This window comes from Diabrotica virgifera, chromosome 2 (assembly GCF_917563875.1).
Source record: "Diabrotica virgifera virgifera chromosome 2, PGI_DIABVI_V3a".
Lineage (NCBI taxonomy): Eukaryota > Metazoa > Arthropoda > Insecta > Coleoptera > Chrysomelidae > Diabrotica > Diabrotica virgifera.
In genome coordinates, this window is record NC_065444.1 from 79843047 (window position 1) to 79870776 (window position 27730).

A 27730-nucleotide genomic window follows, 5' to 3' on the forward strand; every position below is an offset into this window, starting at 1 on the left:
CGACTATACATATATGACTAATAGTACGATAACTTTTGAACGAGACGTCAGATTTCAACCAAATTTGGTATATAGGTTCTTTTTTGATGAATAAGATCGAAGTCTTGAATCGGAAGAATTTATTTACCAGAAGTTGTGTTTTTACTGTTTTTATGTAAAAATATGTTGTTTCCTTTTCAATTCTTTCACCCTGTATATATAAATTTTTTAAAAAGGTAATACCGCCATTGAAAAGAGTGTAAAAATATTTTTTAGGAAATATTTTTAACTTTTTAGTTATGTTAATTACCATTTAATAAATGCATAATGCATATTCACATGTACCTATGGGCGGCAGATTAATTTTGAATGCCTGCCATTTTTATAAAAGACAAAATCTGAGATGGTTTATATCTAAATTTAAATTTTTGTGTGTGTAGTATGTGTGGTCCAAATTATATGCTTCTACCATGAAATGCACAATAATTCTTATATTATTATTAGCACGAATCTGCCGCACATAGGTACCTACATGTGAAGATACGTTATGCATTTATTAAATGGTAATTAATATAACTAAAGAGTTCAAAATACTTCCTAAAAAATATTTTTACGCTCTTTTCCACGCCGGTATTACCTTTTTGAAAAAATAATATATACAGGGTGAAAGAAAAAAATAAACAACATATTTTTACAAAAAAAAAAAAGGAAAAACACAACTTCTGGTAAACCGTTTCATCCGGTTCAAGAGCTAGATCTTACACATCAAAAAAAGAACCTATACATGGTTTATTCCACCAACATACGACTGTTTTGGATTATCGCGACAACGAATATTTCAGTGTGCAACATAAGAAGTACGAAAGGAAATGGCTCTAATAATTATTCCAATAAACAGCAATGTAATTTGCAATTTATTTTCTTTTTCATATTTTGCACAACAAAATATTCGTTGTCGAAATACATAATCCAACACAGTTGTATATTCGTGGAATAGAGTATACCAAATTTGGTTCAAATCTGACTTTTCGTTCAAAAGTTATCGTGCTATTAGTCACATATGTATAGTCGCCATTTTAAATGCCCCCCCTTTTTGTAAAAGGCAAAATCTGAGATGGCCTCATATCTAAATTTGAACCTTTGTATGTGTAGTATATTATGTAGTGCAAATTATATGCTTCTACCATTAAATGCACAATAATTCTTATAATATTTGCAAGGATCTGCCGCACATATTTACATGTGAAGATAAGTTATGCATTTATTACATGGTAATTAACATAACTAAAAAGTTAAAAATATTTCTTAAAAATGTTTACGCTCTTTTTAATGCCGGTATTACCTTTTGAAGAATTGAATTTGAAAGAATTGAAAAACAAACAACATATTTTTACATAAAAAGTCAGGAAAAACACAATTTGTGGTAAACCGATTCTTCCGGTTCAGGAGCTCCATCTTATACATAAAAAAAGAGCCCATATACCAAATTTCGTTGAAGTCGGACTTTTCTTTTAAAAGTTATCGTGCTATTAGTCACTTATGTATCGTCGCCATTTTGAATGCTCGCCATTTTTGTAAAAGGTAAAATCTGAGATGGCCTCATATCTAATTTTTAACCTTTATATGTGTAGTATATGCGGCCCAAATTATATGCTTCTATCATTAAATGCACAATTCTTATAATATTTGCACGAATCTGCCCACTAGAGCCACTAAAATCAGCCACACACTCAAAGTGGCTCGTCTGTAGTCGTTCATTTAAAACAATGCTTTGCTGCACGGTGGCGGACACCGGTGTCAGATACCAGTATCTTAGTCTGAAAAGGTACAAAGTGTTCAGAAGTTGCCATAACTCCACTGCCAGGATCTGCGTGACAGTGATTTTTGATAGACAATGGTGCACATAGACATTTGACATACTTTAACTAGTGATGTTGTAGCTATAGTATTTTGTTTCTCTTTATGACCTCATTTGTTGGATCTATTTGTTTATATTGTTTTTGCTTTCTCTTTATTTCCTAGTTTATTTTGCTCTATTTGTATTTGTATTTTCATCTCTTCAATAAATTGTTAGTACCATTGGATAGCTTTATTTGCAGTAGTAGATATTCCTAAGTTATAGGCAAGAGTCTCATATGTTGCAACCAGCATCCTATGTTTTATATCTCTTTCTTTTAGGACATTCTTCATGTTCGTCCTATTGTTGTATCTATTAATTTTATCTACATGAACATATTGGCAATTTAGGTACAATATATTTAAAATAAGTTAATTATATTTAAATTTAATTTTGTCTATACCTTCTCATCTCTTGTCAGAGTTCTTGCTTTCGTCCATATTTATTCTCTCCTTTTTAAGATACACGTTTGTAGTGGCCTTCTTATTTTCTTGCCATTTTCTATTTTTACTTGCCATATTTCGTTCATTGATCCTGAATCTTTCATTCTTTCTAAATAAACCCAACATTTTTCTCCCCACGTTTTCACCCACGGTTTAAACCCAATGTTTTTCAATAAATTCTCATCTCGATTCCATCTGAAAGTCTTCCCTTATCTTAATTTTTTGTATTTTGTTCATCTGAGGTACACGTCTCTGACTGTCATGAGATATACACCAGGGAAATAAGGCAAAAATATACCATGTTCGGGACACTTGAGCAGCCAGGTTGCAAATTGGTTTTTTGCGTACTATATGTATACCTAATACATTATAAATACAAAAATGCCCGTCACAATTGGACGAGAATTTTTTATTAACAAATAAGTGTCAAAAATGGCAGTTTTTTCATTTAAATCGCCACAGGTAAAAATATGGTAATAATATCTTATTTATAGTATCCTTCTTTTAGTAGATGAGCAAAGGTTTAAAATAGCAGTTTTTGAATTTTGGTCCGATTACTTGTTGCTTTGGAAATTTCAAAATAAAACTAAAATTTCGAAAATAAAAAAAATTGCTATAACTTTTGCGACAATGACCTTAAGACTTTCAAATTGTATGAAAAGTTGAGTAAAACAGTCCATATAATGCACAAAAAATTTTAAGACAATTCCTCAGTTAGTTTAAATTTTATTCAATTTGTTTATCCCAAAGAGCTTTTTTTGCAATGTTATTGTTCAGAAAATTATAACGATATAGCAATTCTGTGGAAACCACATGAAACAAAAAAAGTTATATTTTAAATGTATTTAAAAAAAAATCCTCACCGGAGGGACCGCAGACGTTCGGATACAATTAGCGTCTCTTTGCAAAGACAATGACGTCGACTTTGCAAAGTAACAAGACACTTACTCAACACACACACGACACATTACTCCCCTGACTTAGTGATAAGTTATACAATTACGTGGCTAAAGGTTCTAATTCTAAACCAAGGCCAAAATCAGAGAAAAAAAATCATTAAAACGTCGTTTTAATCATACCGAAAACATTTTACTAAAGAAGACTCATTTTTGGATTATAAACAATTTGAATAACTTTGTTAATATTGCCTGTAGACTAAAACTACTTTGAGATTTGAAAAGCTGGTATTTTTACACGAATTATTAAAAAAACTTTTTGCCTAGGTTAATTACGGTTAAAGTTATCAACTTTTTTTATTTAATTCACAGCTACTTTGTTTATAACAATTAAGCAACCTAGCTAGTGCCATTTTGAAGTTAAAGGTATATAGCAGGGATGGCCAAGCTCCTTGATAGTCAGATAGTCAGATTTGAAAAGCTGGTATTTTTACACGAATTATTAAAGAAAACTATTTGCCTAGGTTCATTACGGTTAAAGTTATCAACTTTTTTTATTTAATTCACAGCTACTTTGTTTATAACAATTAAGCAACCTAGCTAGCGCCATTTTGAAGTTAAAGGTATATAATATAGTTTATGTGTACAAGTTTGAGTAAACTTTGATCTTCAACAGAGTGGTTAACAAAGCTTTAAAAATGACGTCCTAACGGAATCGATTCGTGGTCGGTGGTGGGGAAATATTAAAATCCCTACACTTAAAGAATTAAATTGATTCTTCAAACATATGCTGCGATTAATACCTCCGGAGGTTGTTGATGGATTTTGATCATACTTTTTTTATTTTGCATGTATTCGTAATCCTTTAGAGTACGTTATGTTTAGAGTACTTTTATTTATGTTTTATAATCCTTTAGAGTACCAATCATTACAAAATGTTAGGGGCAACTCCCCTTATCACTTAGGAATATGAAAAATCAATTACGACCGATTCTAAGACCTACCGAATATACATATCTAATTTCATAAAAGTCGGTCCAGCAGTCTCGGAGGAGTAAGGCAACTAACACTGCGACAGGAGAATTTTATAGATGTAAATATATAGATGGCTATTAAAAAATAGTGATTGGGGATAAAAAAGTAAAAATTAAGGATTGTATGTATTTTTTAATCCTACATAATACAAAATTAAGATAGACAATTTTCTATTGTCAATTGTTCAATTTTCTAAAAATCTCAGGGGGCAACCCCCCTTACAAATTATGGGTATGAAAAATAGGTTAAAACCTATTCTTAGTCCTACAGGATATATGTGTAAAATTTCATAAAAATCGATCAAGCCGTTTCGGAGGAGTATGGTAACTAGCACTATTACAGGAGAATTTTATGTACACAGAAGTAACTGTGGATTAAGTAATAAAAATGGCTAACTTTGACCGTAATTAACCTACGCAAAAAGTTTTTTTTTGAAAATTCGTGTAAAAATACTTTTGAATTCCCAAAATAGATTTACTCTACAGTCAATATTAACAAAGCCAATCAAATTGTTTAGAAGCCAAAAATGATTCTACTTCAGTAAAATGTTTTGGGAATGATAAAAATGACTCTTTATTGATTTTTTTAAACATTTTGAAAATATGGGTATTCTTATTTCAAGAGGTTTCCACATAATTGCTGTATCGTTATTATTTTCTGAACAGTAACATTGCAAAAAAAGCTCTTTGGTATAAACAAATTGAATAAAATTTAAGCTAATCGCATTATTATGTACTGGTTGACTCAACTTTTCGTGCAATATCAAAGTCTTAAGTTCATTTTCGCAAAAGTTATAGCAAATTTTTTATTTTCGAAATTTTAGTCTTTTTTTTTGCGATTAGCGAAACAACAATTGATCGGACCAAAATTCAAAAACGGCCATTTTACACCTTTGCTCATCTACTAAAAGAAGAATACTCTAAATAAGATATTTAATCACCCTATTTTTACCTGTAGCGATTTAGACGAAAAAACTGCTATTTTTGACCCTTATTTGTTAATAACTAAAATTCTCGTCCGAACTGTGACGGGCATTTTTATATTTATAATGTATTAGGTATATTTATATTACCCAAAAAACCCATTTTCAACCTGGCTGCTCAAGTGTCCCGACAAAAACCTTATTTCTCTGGACTAATAAGTTTGAATACGTTTACTTTTGTTTTCCTGGACATTTCACTCTTGCTTATAAATTTGGTATTAATTGCATGATAGAGGTGTAGAATTTTTTGTATCCTCTCTATATTCTGTTTTCCTAGAAGTGTTCCATAGACTTGCTCTATTTTTGGACAATTAAATTTGGACAAAAATATATCTACTACGACCTTAGTATACTCATATTTCGATGTCAACATCATATTATTAGTAAACACATTTTTCAATCTACGACTTGTTTATCGTTTAAAACGTTTAACGCTGACGACTCGTAAGGAAACAATTCATATCAATTTAGCGGACTTTACTACTATGGTGGGCACATTTTAATTCCTGCTTCGAAATTTTCGTATTTGTTTGCACAAGTTCAGTGTACGGAGTGTACACAAGGACGAAATTAAATGCTCACCCTAAATACGTTGATTTTGCGGCTTCTGTTTGTATATTCTCGTCTTGATTTTAGGCCAAGTGGTTACATGACAAGAGGAGCGTTGAGTACAATACTTCCTCCAAAACAAATAGGTTAAACTAACGGAGTTTCTTTTCATACAGAATCGTGTCTAAGATTGTTAAACGTTTAGTTAAATCATTCATTCGTTATTTAAAGGGCAGGATAAGAGAAACTCTTTGTTAATATCGAGCTTTCGCAAAATTTATTTGCTTCGTCAGGATAATATGCTAACATAAGTTTATAATTATTTTGTCAGTAAATAGGTACAATGAAACTAAGACAAAAAACATTGTATACAATACGCATATAAACTTACAACTTAAGGTTAGTAGATTCAATGTTTCTATCTTCTTTTTAACGTGCCCTATCATGTCTCCTTGACGTTGGCGATTAACATGGCGAAACTGTTTCTGTATCGAGCTATTCTAAATAGTTGCTCTGCTTTCTTTATTCCTGTCCACTCCCTGATATTCTTCAACCAAGCCTCTGTTTTCTACCAATTCCTCTGCGTCCTTCGATTTTACCATCATAATAAGTTGAAGGATATTATATCGGTCTCCCCTTACTACGTGTCCAAAATAGGCCATCTTTCTACATTTGAACTGGGTACTCTTTAAATTTATGACCATCAACATATAACCGTGAATCTTGATGTGCCAAACGGCGAAACACCATGTATTTTGTCTTTGAACAGTTTATGTTTAGGCCAAACTATTTTCCCACTGTGTCAATGGCATTTAAAGGTATTAGATCATTCATGTATTCATGTCATCACTTAATATAACTGTATCGTCTGCACGTCTGATTGTATTTATCAGAATTCCATTAACTTTCACGCCCCATTCCAAATGATGCAGCGCTTCTTCGTGGCGGCTTGTCCTATGAGGCAGGTGAGGAAGTGCCTCTCCAGTATATCAATCGACTATTTACGTTATTTCGTTATTTCATAATCAGTTTTTTTAAATATAATTTAGCTTTTTGAAATTTCCTAAATAACTTTATTTTTATGAAAAAATAATTAAAATCGGTACGGCCCTGACTCTTTATCTTTGTATTCGTCTTCCACGTGCCAGTATTATATGCCTTATGCATCTCATTCCAACTTTCTCAAATCATTACAGATGAGGCTTGCTTCAAACCTCCTTGTCTAGCATACTACCATTTCTTAAAATGGGACAGTAAAAGCGGCAAAATTTGAAAAATGTGCCACCAATTCTGGGAACGAAATTCATCTATCCTTGAGGCATGCTTCAAACATGTGTTTTTTTAGTTATGAAGTTAGATACTTGACCTTGCTTCCCTTATTTGCTATGGACACTTGTATTGTAGTTTTGTAAAGTAGTTTTAGATATAGTTTTATATTAGTTTAGAAATTTAGATTATGTTTAGAAGATTTTATGAATGTCATACTGGCTGTGTGGCATTTATCAATGCCAATTAAATAAATAAATAAAAAATTTAGAAATCATGCTTTCTTTTATAATGATTTATTTTCTTATTAGCACGCTTTTTATAAAAAAAAAACATAAAATAAAATACCAAAAAAAACGAAGTTTAACCCTTAGTTTACTTAACATAAAAATAAATCTTATAATGTAACAGTAATTTGCTTACTTGCTTGTTTGTATTTCCCTATATTCAATACATTTACAATATAAGATTGATTCTAAAATGAAATTATTACGTGTTTATGGGTATATTGTTTGCGTACAATAATTTCATTTTGGCAACTGGTTAATATTAACAGAATCAATTGTCCGTTTGTTGTCATGTAGGTAGTATGTAATGTAAAGTTTGCTTAATATGGCTGTACAACGCTGATGAAACCAAGGAAGGACGAAACATCTGATTCATATTGGTTTGATATGTGGTATTATAGTAATTATTTTTTGCTAAAAAACAGCTCCTATGAGTGTAAACCTGTTGGAGGCTTAGAGCTTTCGTTGCTGTTCTTTTGCGAATAAAATTGTTATTTAATATTTTAATATCGTTTACAAGCATTAAAATAAATACGGCGGCGTTCTGTAGACGCCCTAGCGAGGGTTCTGCAAATAATCCCCGGACAAATAATCCCGGACAAAAAATCCCCACAAAAATCCCCGGACAAAAGTCCCCACAAAAAATCCTTGGCCACAAATTTTTTTGGACAATGGCAATGTTTTGAACATAGTTATTCAAGTCAGAATGAGCAAAAGATTTAAGCAAATAATATTAGAGCATGATTCTCACAGCCTTACCTCATTCCCCATATCTTCTACGATTTTTGAAAAAACTCACACTCTTTTGTTACGTAAAATTTGAAGTTTTTGATATGGAATTGAAATTCAAAATAACTCTATACACTGAGGCTGAAAGCATTTGAGTCTTATCGCATTCACGGGAAAACTTTTAGAGAACTAATCGGCAGCAAATATTTCTTAAGGATTTTCTGTCCGGAATTTTTTGTGGGTATATTTTGTCTAAATAATTTGTGGAGATTATTTGCCCGGGATTTTTGTGGGGATTTTTTGTCCGGAGATTATTTGTCCAGGGATTTTTTGTGGGGATTTTTTGTCCGGGGATTATTTGTCTGGGGATTTTTGTCCAGGGATAATTTGTGGGGATTTTTTGTCCGGGATTATTAAACAAACAAATTTTGTCCTAGCTCCGTCCTAGCGTTATGACGTCACAAAATCGACCTTCCGGTCATTAAAGAGAAACTAACCATCATAATAAAATTCCTCAGGTATAGTGTGCCTCACCACCTTCTACTATCACTAGCCGCCCCTGCGATTCTTTAAATATTCTCTCTGAATATAAATTATTGAACAACACTGGGGACAGTATACAATCCTGCTTGACCCCTCTTTGTATTTTAAATATTTCTGTTGATCTTCCATTTATGCAAACTGTCGCTGTTTGACGCCAGTATAATTTTTTGGACTATTTTCAGTTACTTTTACATTTTTTCTTATTTCAGGCACCATTCAAACCACCCCCTCCTCTGAAACCAGAAATCCACATATGTTCAAGTTCCTACGGCGAGCACTTGCATCATCTTTGGCTAGGCAGGGCTCACACGGACGTCGTATTGGTCGTAGGCTCCATGGGATTTCCAGCACATCGATTTATACTGGCAGCTTGCAGCAGAGCTTTTTACAGGTAAATAATTTGATTTTTTACAGTTATTTGTGAAAACGGTATTTGGAGGAGCAGATATTCTCCCTACAAATATCAGATAACATATATCTGGTAGTATAGACATAATATGTCAGAAAAATATGAAAGAAAAAAATCAGAACGACTATGGGCAGGATATCTAAGAACAAATGAACCTTTCTATGAACAAATGCAAGAGGCATTGGGAACTACCAAAGTACCTGACGTCACAGTAATAATGGGTGATCTAAACTCCAAAATTGGAAAGGGTAGCACAAGTAACGTAGTGGGAAATTTTGGATTTGGTGATAGAAATCAAAGAGGAGATAGGTTGATACAATTCTGCCAAGATAATAATATGATTGTTACAAACACGTTCTTTGAATTACCTAATAGACGTTTGTACACGTGGAAATTGCCAAGAGATAATGAACATCAAATAATGAGAAATCAAATAGATTACATACTGATCAAAAAAATATATCGGAATAGTATTACGGCAGTCAAAACACAACCTGGAGCAGATATATCATCTAATCATAATCTCTTAGTAGCTCACATAAAAATTAAAATGAAAAGAATAGAGAAAACAGCAAAAGAAGAAAAAACTGATATAAGTGCAAGATTACAGCAGAACAATATTCTCATAGACGAATCCTTAAGTCACAGCCAGTGGAAAGAGGACGAAGAGATATTCCAAAACTTAGATGGCAGGGTGGCGTAGATGAAGATGCTAGAAAAATAGATGCAGCAAACTGACAACGGTTGGCAATAGATAGGGATAACTGGCGAGATAGACTTGGGAGATCGAGGCTCTTCTATAAGCCTATAGCACCAATGATGATGATGATGATGATTTTACATAATTACAAGTTACTCATCGATCCTCTACAGGTTTGACTTCTTAACAATATTTATAATGTTTGCATGGGGTTCTTCATCACTTTCTTTTTTATTCACATTTACATTTTTTTGTACAATGCTTTTTATTTCCATGTTAATTATTTGCAGATCTTCGTATTATTCCGTAAACATACTTTTTATTGCTTGTCTTAACCTAATTATCTTTATTATTGATTTAAATGAGGTAAGTAATATTTTTGTCATTCTGTCATTTTAATTTTTTATTTTTTCTAAATACCTTATTCTTTGAGCTCTTTAGTTCTGGTTCTTTGGATTTTAAATTTTTCTAATTCTTTGTTCTTTATAAATTATGTCTTTAAACAGGGCCATATATTGTTTTTTATATATTTCCATCTCATCACTCTAAAAGTTTTTCGGTACATATTTTTTCCTTACTATTTTAGTTTGATGTTTAGTATTCCGAGTCTTACATATTGTAGGTCAAATTATTGTCCCCTTCTCTACGTAAGGATTTTTGTAAGTTATCTTTTATCTCTAAATTATAGCGTCATTAACAAAACCAACGTCTTGACAGCAAGACCAGTAGAATAAGTGCAGGTAGCAACTACATAGAAAAAAAAAAAACGAAATAACGGATGATATCCCTGAATAAGTACCCCTAAGAGAAACAGAAATAAGTTGGCCAACAATTTTGTTTAAGAGGATCAAAGAAGAGAAAATAACTGCTATGGAGATATGTGAAACAATAGAAATATCCAGAGATCGGTTAGAGATGAGTCCATTTCTAATATTGAAAATGTTGTTAAACCAGAATATTGTAGTATTTTTGGATTATTAGAGCAGTTACAAGATTTTTGTATAATATTTTTCATTGCAATAAAATTAAAAAACGCCAAATATCACACGATATAAGATTATTCAATATGTAATCGATTCATCAAAAGGAACGATGTTGGTGTCGTTTTATAAAAATAAGAGTTATAATATATATTTTTATATTATTTTTAGACTTCTAACCGCTGACTTGCTGGCCCGCAGCACCAGTGACTCTAGCATGGTCAGCTCATTGGGAGACTTCGCCGACGAAACAGAATGCTTGGTTCGAGCGGAACAGAAGACATGCAAGAGAAGGGCCAGTTGCCAAGCATTGCCCACTGCCAGAGAGCTGGACCATCCGGCTTTCCAGTGCATCAGGAACGTTCAGCCGGAAGGACAGACTGTGGTCACGTTGAGCAAGCTGGTAACACCGGATGCCATGCAACAATGTCTTCAATTCGCTTACACTGGTACGGTGGATCGCAGTGCTCTGAATCTACGGGTAAGTGTTAAACAAAGCTTCTTTATAGCACTAATTCTACCACAAGATTGACTATTATGTATGTATCATCATCGTCAACCCTTTTTAAGTCCACTGCAGGACACAAGTCTCTCCTGTTTGTATGCAGAGTGCACGGTCTTGTGCAGTATCATGAATTCTTCATCATTTCTTGATTGTGTAAATTTATGTTTTTTTTAGGAAACCCGAGAAGCTGCCGAATTTTTAGAACTGCCTCAGTTGTTAGTTTTGCTTACTAAGCACCCATTTGTCGCTCCCGATCCCCCAGACGAGTCCTACGAAAACTTCCTGAAGCGGAGATTGCAGGACATCTGCTTGGATCAAGCGCTCTTCGCTGATGTTATTTTCGAACTCGACGACGGTGCCTGCACGGCTCACAAAGCGATGCTGGCCGCCCGATGTGACGTCATGAAAGCGATGTTCCGAGGAGATTTTCGTGAGAGCCAAGCCAAAGTGGTAAGACAGACATCTAATTGTGTGTAATTTGACTTAGTAATTTAAAAAAATATCGTTTTATAAATTATGGTATCTGGATTTAACAAATTTATATTTCAGATTGAATTTCCGGGGGTGAGGGAATACACTTTTCACAAATTACTTTGTTTTCTTTATACGGATGAGGTGCCAGAAGTGTCTGCAGTGCGCTGTGTCAATCTACTGGAGCTGGCCAACAGGCTGTGTCTGCCCAGGCTAGTCAACTTGGTGGAAAAACGCGTTATTGAAGATTTGGAAACTTTGCAGCCGTCTGAAGCCATTGAACAGTGTTTAAGACTGCTAGAACCCGTTAAGGTAATAATAACTTGGTTTTTATTTTAAAAGAAAGCAGATGAAGGCAGATCTATGTATTACATACTGTAGTGACGCATTTTGTTACTGAAAGACACAACCAATAGTTAAAGTACGCTATATACTAGATCTTTAAATGGACAATTATATGTTTTTCTGGTAGTTAAATAAGAATCTGGAAACGAACTATACGGACCCTTAAAAGTAGCTGTACACTTAAAATTCCATAGTTTTCTTCTTTTAGTTTTGCTAAATTGCTCTGTATAAGTATAATAATTAAATATTTTTATCAAAAGTTGTTTTTATCCATTTGTTGGTTACTTTAAACAGATTAAAAGTTTGTCATTTTCTGTGGCCGAAAAGAAAGTTTTTGTTAAGGTAGCTTCAATAAATCTTATATTTAATATAATAGATAATACTTAGCAAAGAATAGGTCAAGTAATGCAACCTGTTGCTCTTCATAATAATGGGCGTTCCATTCGATATGTAGAAGATATGCTTTGCTCTTCGCGAAGTACAATATCCGATACTTTAAAAAGATTTGCAGGAACTGGTTCTTACTCAAGAATATCTATACGGGCCGTGGAGACGGCCCGAAGAATATCTATACCAAGGTCAACGAACACTGTGAAAGACCTGTTTCTTAGACTTTAAGTGCTTCAAGAGCGGACAGTTACTACTACATATTTGACTAGGAATCTGGCACATGTTCATGGTACCATAGTACTACCTGAAATCGTACGTTGAAGATTAACAGAACACAATTTATCATCTTAGTACCTGCTACAGGTCCTTTATTGGACGCAGCTTATCGAAGACAACGTTAAGAATTCTGTCATTCTCACGCAGATTTATATACGGAAGATTAGAGTAGGATTGAAGAAACGTTCTCTTTACAGACGAATCTCGTTTTACGAGATCTTTACCTGATGGCAGCCCAAGAGTCTGGAGAAGGCTTTAAAAATGCTATTCCCAATGTTCATTAACTTCTAAAGTACATTTTGGTGGTGGAGGTAGAATCGTATGAACCGGAATTTTTTTGGAAGCACATCTATATGTGATTATGCTAGAGGTTGGTGACCCTAATGCTGATAGTTACATTGGGGAATGTCTGGAAGAACCTGTGGTACCTTATATGCATTTTATGGGTGAACATTTCTCCTAATGCAGGATCATGGTAGGTCGCTCATAGCCAGGACAACAATGCAATACTTTACAGATGTTGGTATTCCGTTAGGGAGCGTTCAAGTATTACGTAACGCGATTTTTGAAGATTTTTAACCCCCCTCACGTAACGCACTCTTATGGGAGTTTAACTATTGCGTAACGCAATTTTTGAAGATTTTTGACCCCCCCCCCAACTTGCGTTAGGTAATACTTGAACGGTCCCTTACTAGCCTTACCTCCTAGCAGTTCAAACCTTAACCCGATAAAGCATTTGTGGAACAACTTGGGAAGCGCCGCGCCGTTTTTGCAAAATTATGACGAGGTTTCAAAGTGTGGTATCGTTAGAACTGGCACTAATAAACGAGTGGGAACAAATACCGCAGATATTGTTGCTTTTATTCATAATTTTAGAAATGACGAGATCTGTTATTCGAGTTTCTTCTTCTTCTTGTGTCGTCTTTTAACGAAGGTTTGCGATCACTTTTTTAAAAGCTTCTCTGCCTTTTGCAACGTGAATTATCTGTTCAACACCGCGGTTAGTCCAATCTCTGATATTCCTCAGCCAAGATTTCTTCTTTCTTCCTAAGCCTTTTTTCCCCTCTACTCTTTCCTGCATGAATACGTGTAGCAGAGAGTATTTATCGTTACGAAGTATGTGGCCAAGACACGATGTTTTTTTATTTTAATTGTGTTCATAAGCTTTCTGCCATGTCCAATTCTTCTTAACACTTCTTCGTTTGAGACTTTTGCAGTCCAAGGAATTTTCAGAATACGTCTATATAGCCACATTTCGAATGCCTCCAATTTTGTTACGGATTGGGCTTTTAGAGTCCAAGCTTCAACCCCTTATAATAGTGTCGACCAAACATAACATTCGACGAACCTCAATCTAATGTCCATACTCAATTTCTTATTTGTAAACATTGACTTGTATTATTTTATAAATCCTTTTCGAGCTACTTCTATTCTGATCTTTATCTCCTCATCTTGATCTAATCGTGAGCTTATAATTGCTCCGAGGTATTTATACTCCTCGAGCCTCTCTATTCAGTGGCGGCTCGTGGCTTTAGGGACAGGGTCGGCAAGGTTTTGTCTCCAAAGGCTTCAATTTCATAGGAGATCATTGGTTTTTGTTTTTTTTATTTTTTTTTGTTTTTTTTTTGTTTTTTTCCTATAAATTTAGAAACTATACCTGTTTATAAATTAACTCTAATCTATGTTGTTTCGAAGTAGCAAAATGGGTTATAACGTAATTGTAAAATTTATTATTGTTTTGGAGGGATTTTAAAAGTTTTTTTCTATCGACATTTGAGACAAGTTTGACATTCTCTCCTGTTTCATGGTGTTTCGACAATACGTTTTGACTCTTTTGAGACAAGAGAAATCCCGTTCATTTGAGACAGAATTTGCCCACATTTGAGCACAATAATTTATTAATTTCGGGAACAGTTTGTTGTACCTAATAAATTGCAGTATATAAAATTATACATAGTCTGTAACTTATCCCACCTTCCGAAAATATTTGGATCAGAATATAAAACTGTTAATCCATTTTCTTATTTTATTTGATTAAAAAATGATGGATAATTTTTAATGAACTTGTCTAATAGATATTTTGAAAATTCTTTGGCGTAACTTTTAAATGTTGAATAGTCAAAGAGGTCAATGACTTATAACAGTGAGTAAATAATAGTTTTGCCTGGTGCAATTGTTTTAACGTTTGTCCGGAGACCATACAATTCACTGGACATCAAGACAGCCCCGTCATAAATTTGCCTTACCAATTTATTTTTGATATCAAAAAATTTTAATCTGTCCTTTAAATTAAAACACCAAAAATATATTCTGTCTTATGGCTTCTACTCACGTCTGAAAACCTAACAACCTCTCATAAATATTAGACGTAACGCATATCGAAGAACAATTATTGATACTTGTGAATGACATATTACCTCTATCAGTAGTTTCGTCTACTTCTACCGAAAAGGATCAAAATGTAACTACTAATTGATTCTTTCATTCTGTGCTGTTTTAGGTACGCCGCTAGATTCTTCGAGTCAGAAAATAAATTAAAAAACTCCAGATCGTATTTGTTAAACAATTTTATTTGTTCTCTATAATTAACTTGATTTAACGAATGCTCCGATACATCCTGTCCGGTACATCCCATGGTAATTCCTAACAACTTTAAAAAATTACAATATCAATAATAATTAAACGACGTATAGTCCAGGGCGCATCTGTTTTGAGATGGACGTTGAGAGGTGACTCAAATTTTTTTTGCAGAAATTGCTTGAAAATAAATCAAATAATAATATTTGACTTATCCTCCCTCTCAAAAAGGTCCGGAACATTGTTTAAATAATCAAAATGTCAAAAAATTAAGGAAAAATTCGATATTTTTTTTCGTTTTTCGATTATCACTGTAAAAGTATTCCAAAATAAAACGGGATAATACCCGAAGGTTGGCTGCATACTATCTAGTTAAATAAAATTAACATGAAGTAAAACTCCCTAGTGTAGTTGGTATATTTAATAAAAATTCTAAAAATTTTTTTAAAAATCCAAACGGATTACGTTCAAAACGTTTTCGGACTTATCAGTCCATCATCAGTGAACTCTCTGTCCTTGCTAAATAGCCACAATGCCAAACACTGGTCAAGATGTATGTTCTAACTACATGGTGAAATCTGTTAATCAATTTGGCTTACATTGGATGCCAACGGATTAGTACTAGGTACATGATGCTCTACTCCATTAATTAAGAGATTTTTTATTATTAGGTCTACATTGAACTACGTTTAGTCTGTCAATGTGTCTGGATTGACAGACTAAACGTAGTTCAATGTACCTAGTACTAATCCGTTGGCATCCAATGTAAGCCAAATTGTTTAACAGATTTCACCATGTAGTTAGAACATACATCTTGACCAGTGTTTGGCATTGTGGCTATTTAGCAAGGACAGAGAGTTCACTGATGATGGACTGATAAGTCCGAAAACGTTTTGAACGTAATCCGTTTGGATTTTTAAAACATTTTTTAGAATTTTTATTAAATATACCAACTACACTAGGGAGTTTTACTTCATGTTAATTTTATGTAAAAGTATTCATTTCCGAGAAAAGTTTTACTGACATAAAAGTTCATCATCATCATTTGGCTCTACAACTCTATGTGAGTCTTGGCCGCGTTTACTATTTCCCTCCATTGTTGTCGGTCCTGAGCAGCTATTTCCCATTGCTGTACCTACTCCCATTTTGCGTAGATCGCTGGCTACTGCGTCCTTCCATCTCTTTCTTGGCCGACCAACTGACCTTTTTCCATCGGGCCTTTCCCAGAATGTGGCGTTTAGAAGTCTTTCGTCACTTGATCTTAGTACGTGACCCGCCCATCGTATTCTGTTTGATTTAATGTAGCGTACTATGTTTTCATCTCCGTATATTGTCTGGAGTTCATCATTGTGTCTTCTCCATTCTCCTGTTGTCTCTTCTCTGCAAGGCCCATACATAGTCCGCAGTATCTTTCTTTCAAGTACCAGTAATTTTGTTGTTTCCCGCTGATTCAGAGTCCATGTTTCGCTTCCATACGTTATTGTGGGACGAATTATTGTCTTATATACTCTTATTTTTGCTGGTCTTGAGAGTATTTTTGATTTAAGTAGGGTCCTTAATGAGTAATATGCCCTGTTTCCTGCAATAATCCTGGCTGCCACGTCCTTTTCATAGTTATTTCAGATGTTATGATCGCTCCCAGGTACCTAAATTCTTGACGACTTCAAAATTGTATTCATTAATTGTTACGTTTTGTCTAACCCTTGGTCTTGGGTTCTTCGTAACCACCATGTACTTGACACAAAAGTTGCGTAATTAAATTTCCTCCAATATAGAATTGGTAAAATTTTTTAAAAATAGTCACCCTTGTTGCAAAATAGCAATAATTGCGAAAAAACAATACAAAAACAAGTATTCGCATTTTACGTTTTTCAACTATTTATGCTATACTTAGGACCTTCATATTTCACCCAGAAAAACTTTATGATACAGTAAAATAATACTGTAAATTCTATTAAGATCGGTTCAATAGATTTTGCAAAATAAATTTTGCAATCCAGCTTTCGCAAAAAAAATTCATTTTTTCAAAATGTTACAGGACTGAAAATAAAGCAGATAGCAAGTTGAATTTTTTTTTGCTTATAGAAGTGTACTGTACCTTTCATTTGCAATTTGCAAAATTAAAATAGATTAATTACCACGGCGTCAGGAAATTTTTTTAATAAACATTAATTTTTGGTGCTACGCGCAGGACAGCGGTGTTTGATTCACACAAGTTGATTTCCACCAAAATTTCTTCTAATCTTTATCTTATATATTATTTTCTTACTCTATATTTTGTTGTATTTTAATATTTTAATTCCACAAAAATCAACCTAATTTTATTATTGTTTGTGAAATATTGTTTAAACAATTGCATATGTTTAAAAATAATAAACTTTTATTCTCTAAGTTAAAATATATAAACAATAAAGTTTTTGCTAATAAAAGTGTTATTTTAAAGGATAGAGTATGTGTTTTTATTTTACAATAAACAAATTTATTTATTTATACCGAAATGTAATACAAATTAAAATGTATCAATCATTATCAAAGGTCATTGGAATGCCCAATAAGAGCAAACTATCCGCTGTCCTGCGCGTAGCACCAATAATATATGTTTATTTAAAAAAATTCCTGACACCGTGGTAGTTAATCGATTTTAATTTTGCAAAATTGCAAATGAAAGGTAGAGTACACTTCTATAAGCAAAAAAAATTTCAACTTGCTATCTGCTTTATTTTCAGTCCTGTAACATTTTGAAAAAATGAATTTGTTTTGCGAAAGCTGGATTGCAAAATTTATTTTGCCAAATATATTAAACCGATCTTAATGAAATTTCCATTATTATTTTACTGTATCATATAGTTTTTCTGGGTGAAATATGAAGGTCATAAGTGTAGCATAAATGCTTGAAAAACGTAAAATGCGAATACTTGTTTTTGTATGTTTTTTTCGCAATTATTGCTATTTTGCAACAAGAGTGACTATTTTTTAAATTCCTAACCAATTCTATATTGTAGGACATTTAATTACGCAACTTTTATGTCAGTACAACTTTTCTCGGAAATGAATACTTTATAAGTTATAATAAAAAAACCAAGAAAAAAATCGAATTTTTCCTTCATTTTTTGACATTTTGATTATTTAAACAATGTTCCGGACCTTTTTGAGAGGGAGGATAACTCAAATATTATTATTTGATTTATTTTCAAGCAATTTCTGCAAAAAAATTTGAGTCACCTCTCAACGTCCAAATGTGCTAATATTTTTACAGATGAGCCCTGGTCTAGTAAATCCCGGGCGCGCCAGCAAGGCAATACGCTACGTACGTGCCTTTCTGCCGTTTGCAGATCACCGCTCGGCAGAGGTACCCGCTGCCGTACTTGCCATTCAAATAAATACGGGGAATGTATAATTGGTTGCCTATCGGCTAATATTCCATAGCTCCTTATTATAAGCAAGTCTTCGATCTGGGGACGGCATGCCGATGCCGAGCCGGGCTTTAAAATAAGAATTCACACAATCGCAATCGGGTGCGGGTGCATGGCTATAGGATCATTAATTTGAAAATTCTCTTACGCACAGCGCACAGGGATCACTTAACTAACGTATCGGGATCGAATTGTTTTAAAAACAATGAATAAAATTTAGTCTGTATTATCTCACAGATATATTTTTTATTTCACAGAAACGAATATCATCAACTCCGATTAAATCAAATATTTAAAAAATCTATAATGTGTCCATAAATGTGTGGGTCGGCACTGCCGACCCTGCCGACCCTGACGAGCCGCCACTGCTCTCTATCGGTTTACCCTCCAATGTCAGATGTATGTATGTTGTCAACAGGGATTTTTGAGACCACCACGAATTTGGTTTTATTCGAGTTTAAGGAGGAAATAACCCCACCCCCCACCTAGTCCTTACTATCATCATCATATTACGGTTTTGGTTTTTGGACCCTTAGAGATCCGGGTAGCCTGCACTGCCTTTAAGAAATAGTCGTCTCAGTCTGAGTTTGTGCTTTCATAATGACACATGCCCTAGATTATTTAAGACATGTTACACCTCATACACCCCAAATGTGATTTTTTTACACACTTACACAAATCCCAACAGCTACTAATAAGTTAAATAAATTCGATAACTCTAAATCACCACAAAATTTGCCTTTATAAATCTTCGATCTCTTGACAATAAGATTTCATTACGGTATTAGTTGTCGAATACTAACCTTTTGTGTAATGTGATTTGCCTAACTAGTTCCACTTACAGTATACGAGAATCCATTTTACTACAACAACTAGTTTAATGAATTTTACATGATAATTTCCACATTGGGTGTGTTGTTACATCATTTCTAATTTCAATAATATTTATACCTTATTCTTAAATATGACAGGTTATGTTAAAAACTACCTGTGGAACTGTCGTTTGTCTTGTCATCGTTCCGAGGTTCCTAACCATTTCAATTTCACTTGCCGTCAAACTTCCAACATGTGAACAAGTCACACCCAAATTTCAGATGTTACCTAGGGCAAATTAAATTATATTTTAAACATCAAGGCTTAAGGTAGCTTTTTATACTTATGTTTCCTTAACGGACTACTTGAAATGGGCTTTGACCCACATATTTTTGTAAAATAGCATTTTGGTGGCTAACATGTACATTGCACGTGAGTATAACCTAATATTTTTTAACCCTGGTCAAAATTTCAACATCTTTGCCCTTTTTATCAGGTTATATTCATTTTAGGTAAGCACTGATGATGACTGGTAAACCAGTCGAAAACTAGTTATGTGAATTGATGTGGCCCTTTTGAGGGTTTTTTTAAATATACCTTTTATACAGCATTTATTGTTTTTGTTTTTCTAATACTTTTTATTTTACTTAAATGCACGTAGTGTCCGGTTACTTTTGCGGGTTAGTGTGGGTATAATGTTATTAATTTTTATAGTTTTAGGCCATATATTCAGATTTTTTCTTCGATAAGGGAAAAGTAATATTTCTTTATTTCAGTTACACAACGGCCACCAGCTTGCAGACTGGTGCATGAACCATCTGTGCATCAACTACAACAAACTCTGCCGGATGTCTCCGCGCAGTCTACGCTTGTTGCATCCAGACAACCAGGCCTATCTGGTGGAGCATCGCTGGCCGCCTGTGTGGTACCTAAAGGATTACGATTATTATCAAAAATGCTTGGCCGAACGCGACAAAGAGTTAAAGCCGGCCAACAACACGGGGTCTAGCTGTCTCTGTTTCTCCCGCAAATCAGAGTCCGACCCGGCACTGTCCTCAAGCCAACTCTGACCTTGACTGTGACTAGAACTATCCAATATTTTGTCTATTTCTACAAGAAATTTAGAAAATTGAGGTTTAACATTTTTCACAAATAGTTGAAGAAGTTATTGCTAAAAACCTTAAAATATTTGTACAACAACCAATGCAAATTCAGTATTTCCATTTGTTTACACATGCTATTCTCAAATATAAATAAAGACTCATGCCAGTAAATTAATAGAGACTTAGTGAGGATTTCAGCCTTATTACTGTATAATTTCACAACTGTAGGTACTGTTATAAAATGTAAAAACAATTAAAAAAGCTTTCCAAAATCACAAAACATCTGTCAGATCCAGAATTGTAAAGTTCTGCGTACGACACAAGAAGATACAAAACGTAGGCCGTATTATTTTCTTTTTAATAATAAAACAGGAGATCTCTATTAACTAAGATATAGCAGCAGTATTTTAACATTATTTATTTAATTTTGAATGTTCTATTTATATGCAAGTCTTATTTACTAATACCATTATTTTACTTGAATCTACAATTTACAGACTGATCGTAAAACTAAAACCTATCGGGTTAATATGCAGTACCTAATACCCAGTATACAATACTTAGATCCAACGTCCAACTGAGTCGGCTAATGGTGCGTGTCGGGTAATTGTGCGCATAATTGTTTCTAATCTCCTATTTAATAAAATTGCAAAAACTATATTATCGTGTCATCTATTAGCAACTGTCAGATCTATCCCAGACAAACGAACCAGAGGTGTAACCAGGATAATCATAATGGGGGGGGGGGGTTACAACTACTTGATGGTCTCTGGGGGGTATGGAATAGTAATGGTGTTAAGCGTACAGAGCTCAACGTACATCCAAATGGGGAGTTATAATCCTCAAAACCCCTCCTCCCCCGGTTATGAGGAGATACTTTACGGTTGGCAATGTTCGTTTACATGTTTTTGCGTGGTATGTTATTGTTTGTGTATCTGAGATAATAAACGGTTTATAAGTTTTTTTCTTCATAGAAATATCGTTTAAAAAGTACATCTACACGTTATTTATTTAACATTTTAGACACTGGTGTAGTTAGTTTTGCCCGATTCTTTTTTGTTTTTATCCAGTTTTGGATTATGTAAAGTGGAAAGTCGTCTAATGGTACGCATTGCTCACCATTAGCCGAAAAGGTATAATAATACAAGAAATATAATGCAGCAGCTCCAAACGAAAGGGTTTTGTAACGTTTAAATAAAAGTTGCGAAGTAGTGAACAGGGTTAAAAGGGGCAAATTGGAATACTTTGGTCATATAATGCGTCACCCAGAAAAATATGACATACTTTACCTTGTTATGCAAGGTAAAATAATGGAAAAAAGAAGTGTGGACCGCCGTACTTCTTGGCTTAAAAACCTACGCCAATGGTTTGGGAAAACTAGCACTGAACTATTTCGTGCGGCTGTAAATAAGACAGTGATTGTTAATATGCTTGGCAACATGAGACAAGCAGTCTCGGCACCTTAAGAAAAAGAAGCTTAAAGTACATCCAACAGCAGCATTTTGGAAAATCTAAGTCCGCTCCCGAAAACATCACAAACAAAAAAAATTGTCGCAAAAAAAACAAAAATCTCAGATATTAACAGAAACACCTAACAGAGAAAAACTTAGATGAAAATTTATAAAAGAAAATAAAGGCAATATCGATTAAACAAGCGTCAAAATGGGCAAAGGGACAAAGGAACAAAGAGAAAACCACGAAATTGAAAAAGGTACAAAAGGGAAGATTTTGAAGACAGCAGCTCGTCTGGTCTTGCCAGGTTGAACAATCTCGTGTTAGATAAAAATGAGTTCTGCGTATTATGTGGTGATGGTAGTAGCAAATAGACGAATTACGGAGCTTGTTCGATATGTTGTCAGTGGGATAATGCCATATGTACTTACAGTAGAGGATAGTCAAGAAGGATATATTTGTGGCTTCTGTGATGCTTTCTAATCAGCCCTAAACATCCATCCTTGGATATAGGCCTCCTCTTCCTTCTTCCATGCCTCCCTATCTTGGGCAATTTGCATCCATTTTGACCCAGTGTGTTCTTTCAGGTTATCTGACCATCGCATCTGCGAGCTTCCCCTTTTTCGTTTGTGGTTCCACGGTCTCCAATGTATAAACATCTTAGTCCATCTTTCATCCTTCTGCCGTAGGGTGTGTCCGGCGTACTTCCATTTAAGCTTTGCTACTTGGGTTGAGACATCTTTCACTTTTGTTTTGTTACGGATCCATTCGCCGTAGGATCCAACCGCATCTGCGATGCTTAGATTTTTTAATATATCTGTAACTTGGTTTCTTATCTTTTTTCGTATATTTGCTTTCCCTTTAATATTTATGTTCAATAAACAACATTTTCTAAGGTTATTTTTAAGTTCTATTATTGCGCAAATATTTCGACATATGCGCACTATTAACCGAATAGGTCGGGTACTTGTGCGCGTTAAACTAATTCTAAATTTCGCCTCTCGCTGTTCTACTGTTCAACCATTCATTGAATGCGGTCTCTACTAATATACCTAGGCCCCTGAAGTATATCTTCAAAAAGTTGGAAATTGAAATGTTTGAAGTTTTTGCAATATACTGAATTGTTCTTTGGTAGGCACCAATATATGTACATAGCCGACTATCCCCTACTTTATAGAAGCCGTTACAGGTCCGGCTGAAAATCAGGCCTGAAAATAATTCATCTCATTAATTACACGTTTCTTTTTCTTTTGACACTGACGTTTTTCAACCAAACAACTTTGCATTTTTATTTGGCTTTTCAAGCTTTGTCTCAATATATTCTGTAGCGAGGCAAAAGGCGAATGTCACATACAAATTCCAATTCTTCCAAATGGAAGATTTCTACTACTGCAGAAGCACCACAAAAATAATTGACAGATGCAAAAATGTACAAGTAGAAAAATTAACAGTTGATAGGAGAGGGTAAATACAATAGTAAGTGGAAGAAAAATAATAGATCGAAGGAAGCTACTGGGAAGCAATAGCAAAATTTGTACAATTTTTAAAGAGAACGTAAATACAATCTCCGAAGAAAAATTAATCGATGTACCTAAGGAAAATCGAGAACATAAAGAGTAATCGCCGTACATTTTTCTTGCCATAAGTATTTTGCACGAGGTGCAAAAATTAAAAAGTAGAAGAATTGACAGATAAGAGGAGAAGGTAGCAAAACAACAGCAGAAGAAAGATTAATACATGAAAGGAAGCTAGTGGAGGAAAAAAGAGTAAAATTTGTGTATTTTTTCGTGCAACAACTATTTTGCAAAAGAAATGATTCAAATTCTTAACAAATATCAAAATCTTATATTCTAAGTTTTAAATGCGGTCCTGAGTATTCTGCAATAGACAGCGTCGCATTTCATTTTGATAGGGGCGCCATATTTTTTTGTTATCTCTTTAGATAGTCGCTAATAGATCAGTTTTTAAAAACTAATAAAGACGTCGTACTATACCGAAAAAAACTTGGACAACGGTATTTAGCAATAACTTATTCGATTTAGCTTAGAATGTGACTCGTTCATAGGTAAGTAGCCACTTCTAGTATTTCTAATTACACTGAAAGAAGTTTCTAATGTTTAAAGTTGTTAGTAATAAAAACATGACTTTGAATGAAGATAGACACAGAGATTACTTAGGAAAAATGTCACAGTCTAAGCATAAACTTTTATTGCGATGCACACGACGTACGTAGCTTAGATTAGGATGAAGTTTGTATTATTTAAGTATATACAGAATAAGCCAAATAAAAATGGAGCATACGCAGTTATACAGTGTATCGGGACTACATTTGGAACGAACATGTAAACCGAATGGAACCAGAAAGATCAGCGAACATCTGTAAAAACAACAAGCCGTATAGCAGAAGACCCGTTGGAAGGCCGCCGAAAAGGTTGAAAGACAATGCACAGTCGACAACAACTGAAACAGAATAAGAGGCAGACAAACAGGAGTAATCCTAGTTGCACGAAAAAAAAAAAGAAGAAGAAGAAGAAGAAGAAAAAGAAGAAGGGACTACATTTGAAATAGTCGACCAATATAAAAGTTCGACATACATAAATTATAGCAACGTTAAAATCGGCATGTACAAAATATCGTTCAACTACCTGTCCCCTTTAAGCGCAGAAACAAACAAACCACTCTGCAGCGCTACTCTGTGACGTCACGGAGTAGCGCTTCATAGTGGTTCGTATCTTTCTGCGCTTACGAGCGAGCCGCGATATGTAACACGCGATCGGTTACTTTCGGCTGGACTAATGGGCTAGGAGACAGGTAGTTCAACGAAATTTCACTCATTTCATTTAACGTTGCTATGATTTATGTATGTTAAACTTTTATATTGGTCGACTACATATTTCAAATTTATTTCCAATACACTGTATTAACTGCGTATGTCCCTTTTTTACTTCGCTTATCCTGTATAAAAATATTTATTACATGTTTTTCTTTAGTTATTACCACTATTGTATATACGAGGCCGATTTGAAAAGTTCTAGGCTTAGTACATAGTTACAAAAATTATTTTTTCATTAGTTGTACGATTGTCAACATATTCGTTTGCTCTGTCATTAAATTTCCATTTGATCCATAAAATTTGCAAGTAATAATTTTTTAAATTCAGGAATAGATAGAAGTGTCGTAAGCGAATCCGTAATAATACCCTATTCGCTATAGTATTTTTACTACAAAAACGTTATTACGTAGGTCAAAATTTTTGACGTAAGAGAACTGTCAAAACATTAGAATGTGACTTTTCATTATTGGCATGTTTATAATAAACATGGCGATAATGAAAAGTCACATTCTAATGTTTTGACAGTTCTCTTACGTCAAAAATTTTGACCTACGTAATAACGTTTTTGCAGTAAAAATACTATACCTCAGTTTCGTTTACAGAACTTGGATTAGCGATTTTAGTATAAATACTAGATTTACAATCAAAAGATGAAATATAACCACATCTACTCTGAAAGTATCGGTGATTTCACACAAATCCCCACTCTACATTGTCTTACAGTAATATAATCTGAAAAATAATCTTTCACCCAAAAAACCTTCTTTATCCATTATTCCCTGCAGCTCACCTATTGCAAGGTCGCCAAGTTTTAACCGTCTTTTTTGACATTATTTTATAGTGCACTTCACACAGGTCTCATTATATCGTCCAATATGTGTTTTGGATATCACTCATGCCTGGTATACACGACAATGAGTTATGGTAGCGATGTAATTGCGCAGTTCGTTTGTGCAGTTTTAGGTTGGTGCAAACGATTGGTCGACAGGAACAAAATTTATTTGATAAATCGTTGTCGATTGCGTTTGCACAATTTTATCTAGACTCTAGACGGAAGTTGGGTCAATCATTGAATCGTTCAGTTCGTTCACAAGCACAAGTCTTGCTGTATTGTAGGCAGACGCAACCACGCACGTCAAAACATGTCGCAAGAAGATTGTAGCGGATTTCGTGAGAAATTGAAAACGTCTGTCCACTACTATAGAAATGAAGCTTGCTTGGGGAATAAGAAAAGTGAAGATTATCACGACCGCAATAAGAAAAATGCTGCCTACGATAGTCTAAATATTAAGTACAAACCTATTGATCCTAATGCCAGTAGGGAGATGGTAGTAAAGAAATTTTAACCTGCGGACCGCTTACAAGAAGGAACTCGGGAAAGCCACAATGTCATTAAAATCTGGAGCAGGAACTGATGAAGTCCACATTTTACGTTTATGGTACTTCGATTTAATAAATTTTTTATATGACGATAAAGCTTACTGATTCTCTCATCACGGTATTGTTTTTTTGTATAAGCGATGTTATTAAAGGAACGAGGTGTGGCTAAGCCACTTCATTCATCCTGAAATAATTATGCCTATCTTTTGGGAAAAATTTCAACTCATTTATTAAATTTAGGTCAGGGTATGACTTCCTTTTGAGAAGCCAGTCTCTACACCACACTTGGTGATTTTTTTCTCTTTTTGTACAAAATAAGCCAGGCTGTCGCAAGCGCAACGTCGTCTTATATCGGGTTGACATGTTTATAGTCTGAGCTTCTGCAGAGAACCGATGATAGATGCAAATTTTGTAGACATATGGACACTCAGTGGACGTTCGATAAACTGCACAAACGAGCAGCGTAGTCACATGGCTACATAAATCGTTGTGGTGTGTACATACCGGGAATTACCTATCGAAATCCTGTTCCAGAAACAAACCCTACAACTTAGGACACCTATTACAGCGAGCAAATGAAGTTATCTTTGGTTGTATTATTTGAACAGCGCCCATCAAAAGGTAAAAAGTACAAACTTCGTCTTTAATAACTTTCTACATTTCTTGTAATGTAAATTATCTTAGATATTAAGTGGTAATGTAAGAATGTGCAGGTATGATGTAGAATATTTGCTCCAATATTTTAGTTGAGAGGTACGATTCAAAATCTAATGTTAATCTGTCATTGTGCTGTCATTTGTCATTTATATTTCTAAAGAGCTCTTTCAAATTTTATATCGGACAAAAAGTATTTTTTTTTAATTACAAACCTATGCGTTGTAACGAAAACTTAACGAATCCATAAAAAACCGTTTCGAAATGGTAAATACACAGTTTAAAACCGAATTTAGTCCCAACAGTAGTAAATTTAGTAATAGTTTTGTGCTATTGATCAATATTTACTTCGATTGGAAGTAGCTGGGATCTACTATTATACAGTCAAGTACATGTGATCATAGTGTACATTTTTTAACTTCACATGAAAATTATTCACATGAAATTTATTGACAAAATAAAACGCGTATATTTTATGGAAAATTATCAAAAGTTTTCTAAAAACTGTTCACTAGCGCTGGGACTATAAATGGACTAACAGCAATGGAAAGTATTATAAATTATTCAACATTTGCTGCTTTGCCAGATTTACTGAAATTGGGAATTAAAAGAAAGAACTGTCCCTATATTGAGTACCTATTCATTTTTAATTTTAAAATTTGGGTGGGTAGTTTGTGGATAGGGTGTCCATTTTTACGTAGCTTTGTCAAAATATAATGGGAAATGTAAATCATTCTGAGCAAAGAACAGATATTTAATTTTTTATACCGCATCCTTAGTCATTTGGAGCTTAAATAAGAGTAGACTATTACTAAATATTTTA

General features: G+C 34.0%; 1 protein-coding gene across 1 annotated transcript in view; it reads left to right on the top strand.

The window, feature by feature from the left end:
• Window positions 1-26394, top strand: part of LOC114331611 (rho-related BTB domain-containing protein 1) — a 113379-nt gene extending 86985 nt beyond the window's left edge. The window contains exons 5-9 of the mRNA XM_028281222.2: window positions 8816-8997; window positions 10867-11176; window positions 11375-11650; window positions 11750-11983; window positions 20262-26394. Coding sequence (XP_028137023.1) covers window positions 8816-8997; window positions 10867-11176; window positions 11375-11650; window positions 11750-11983; window positions 20262-20555 — 1296 coding nt within the window. The 3' untranslated portion in view covers window positions 20556-26394. The remainder of the gene's footprint in view (window positions 1-8815; window positions 8998-10866; window positions 11177-11374; window positions 11651-11749; window positions 11984-20261) is intronic.
• The last annotated feature ends 1336 nt before the right edge of the window (window positions 26395-27730 follow it).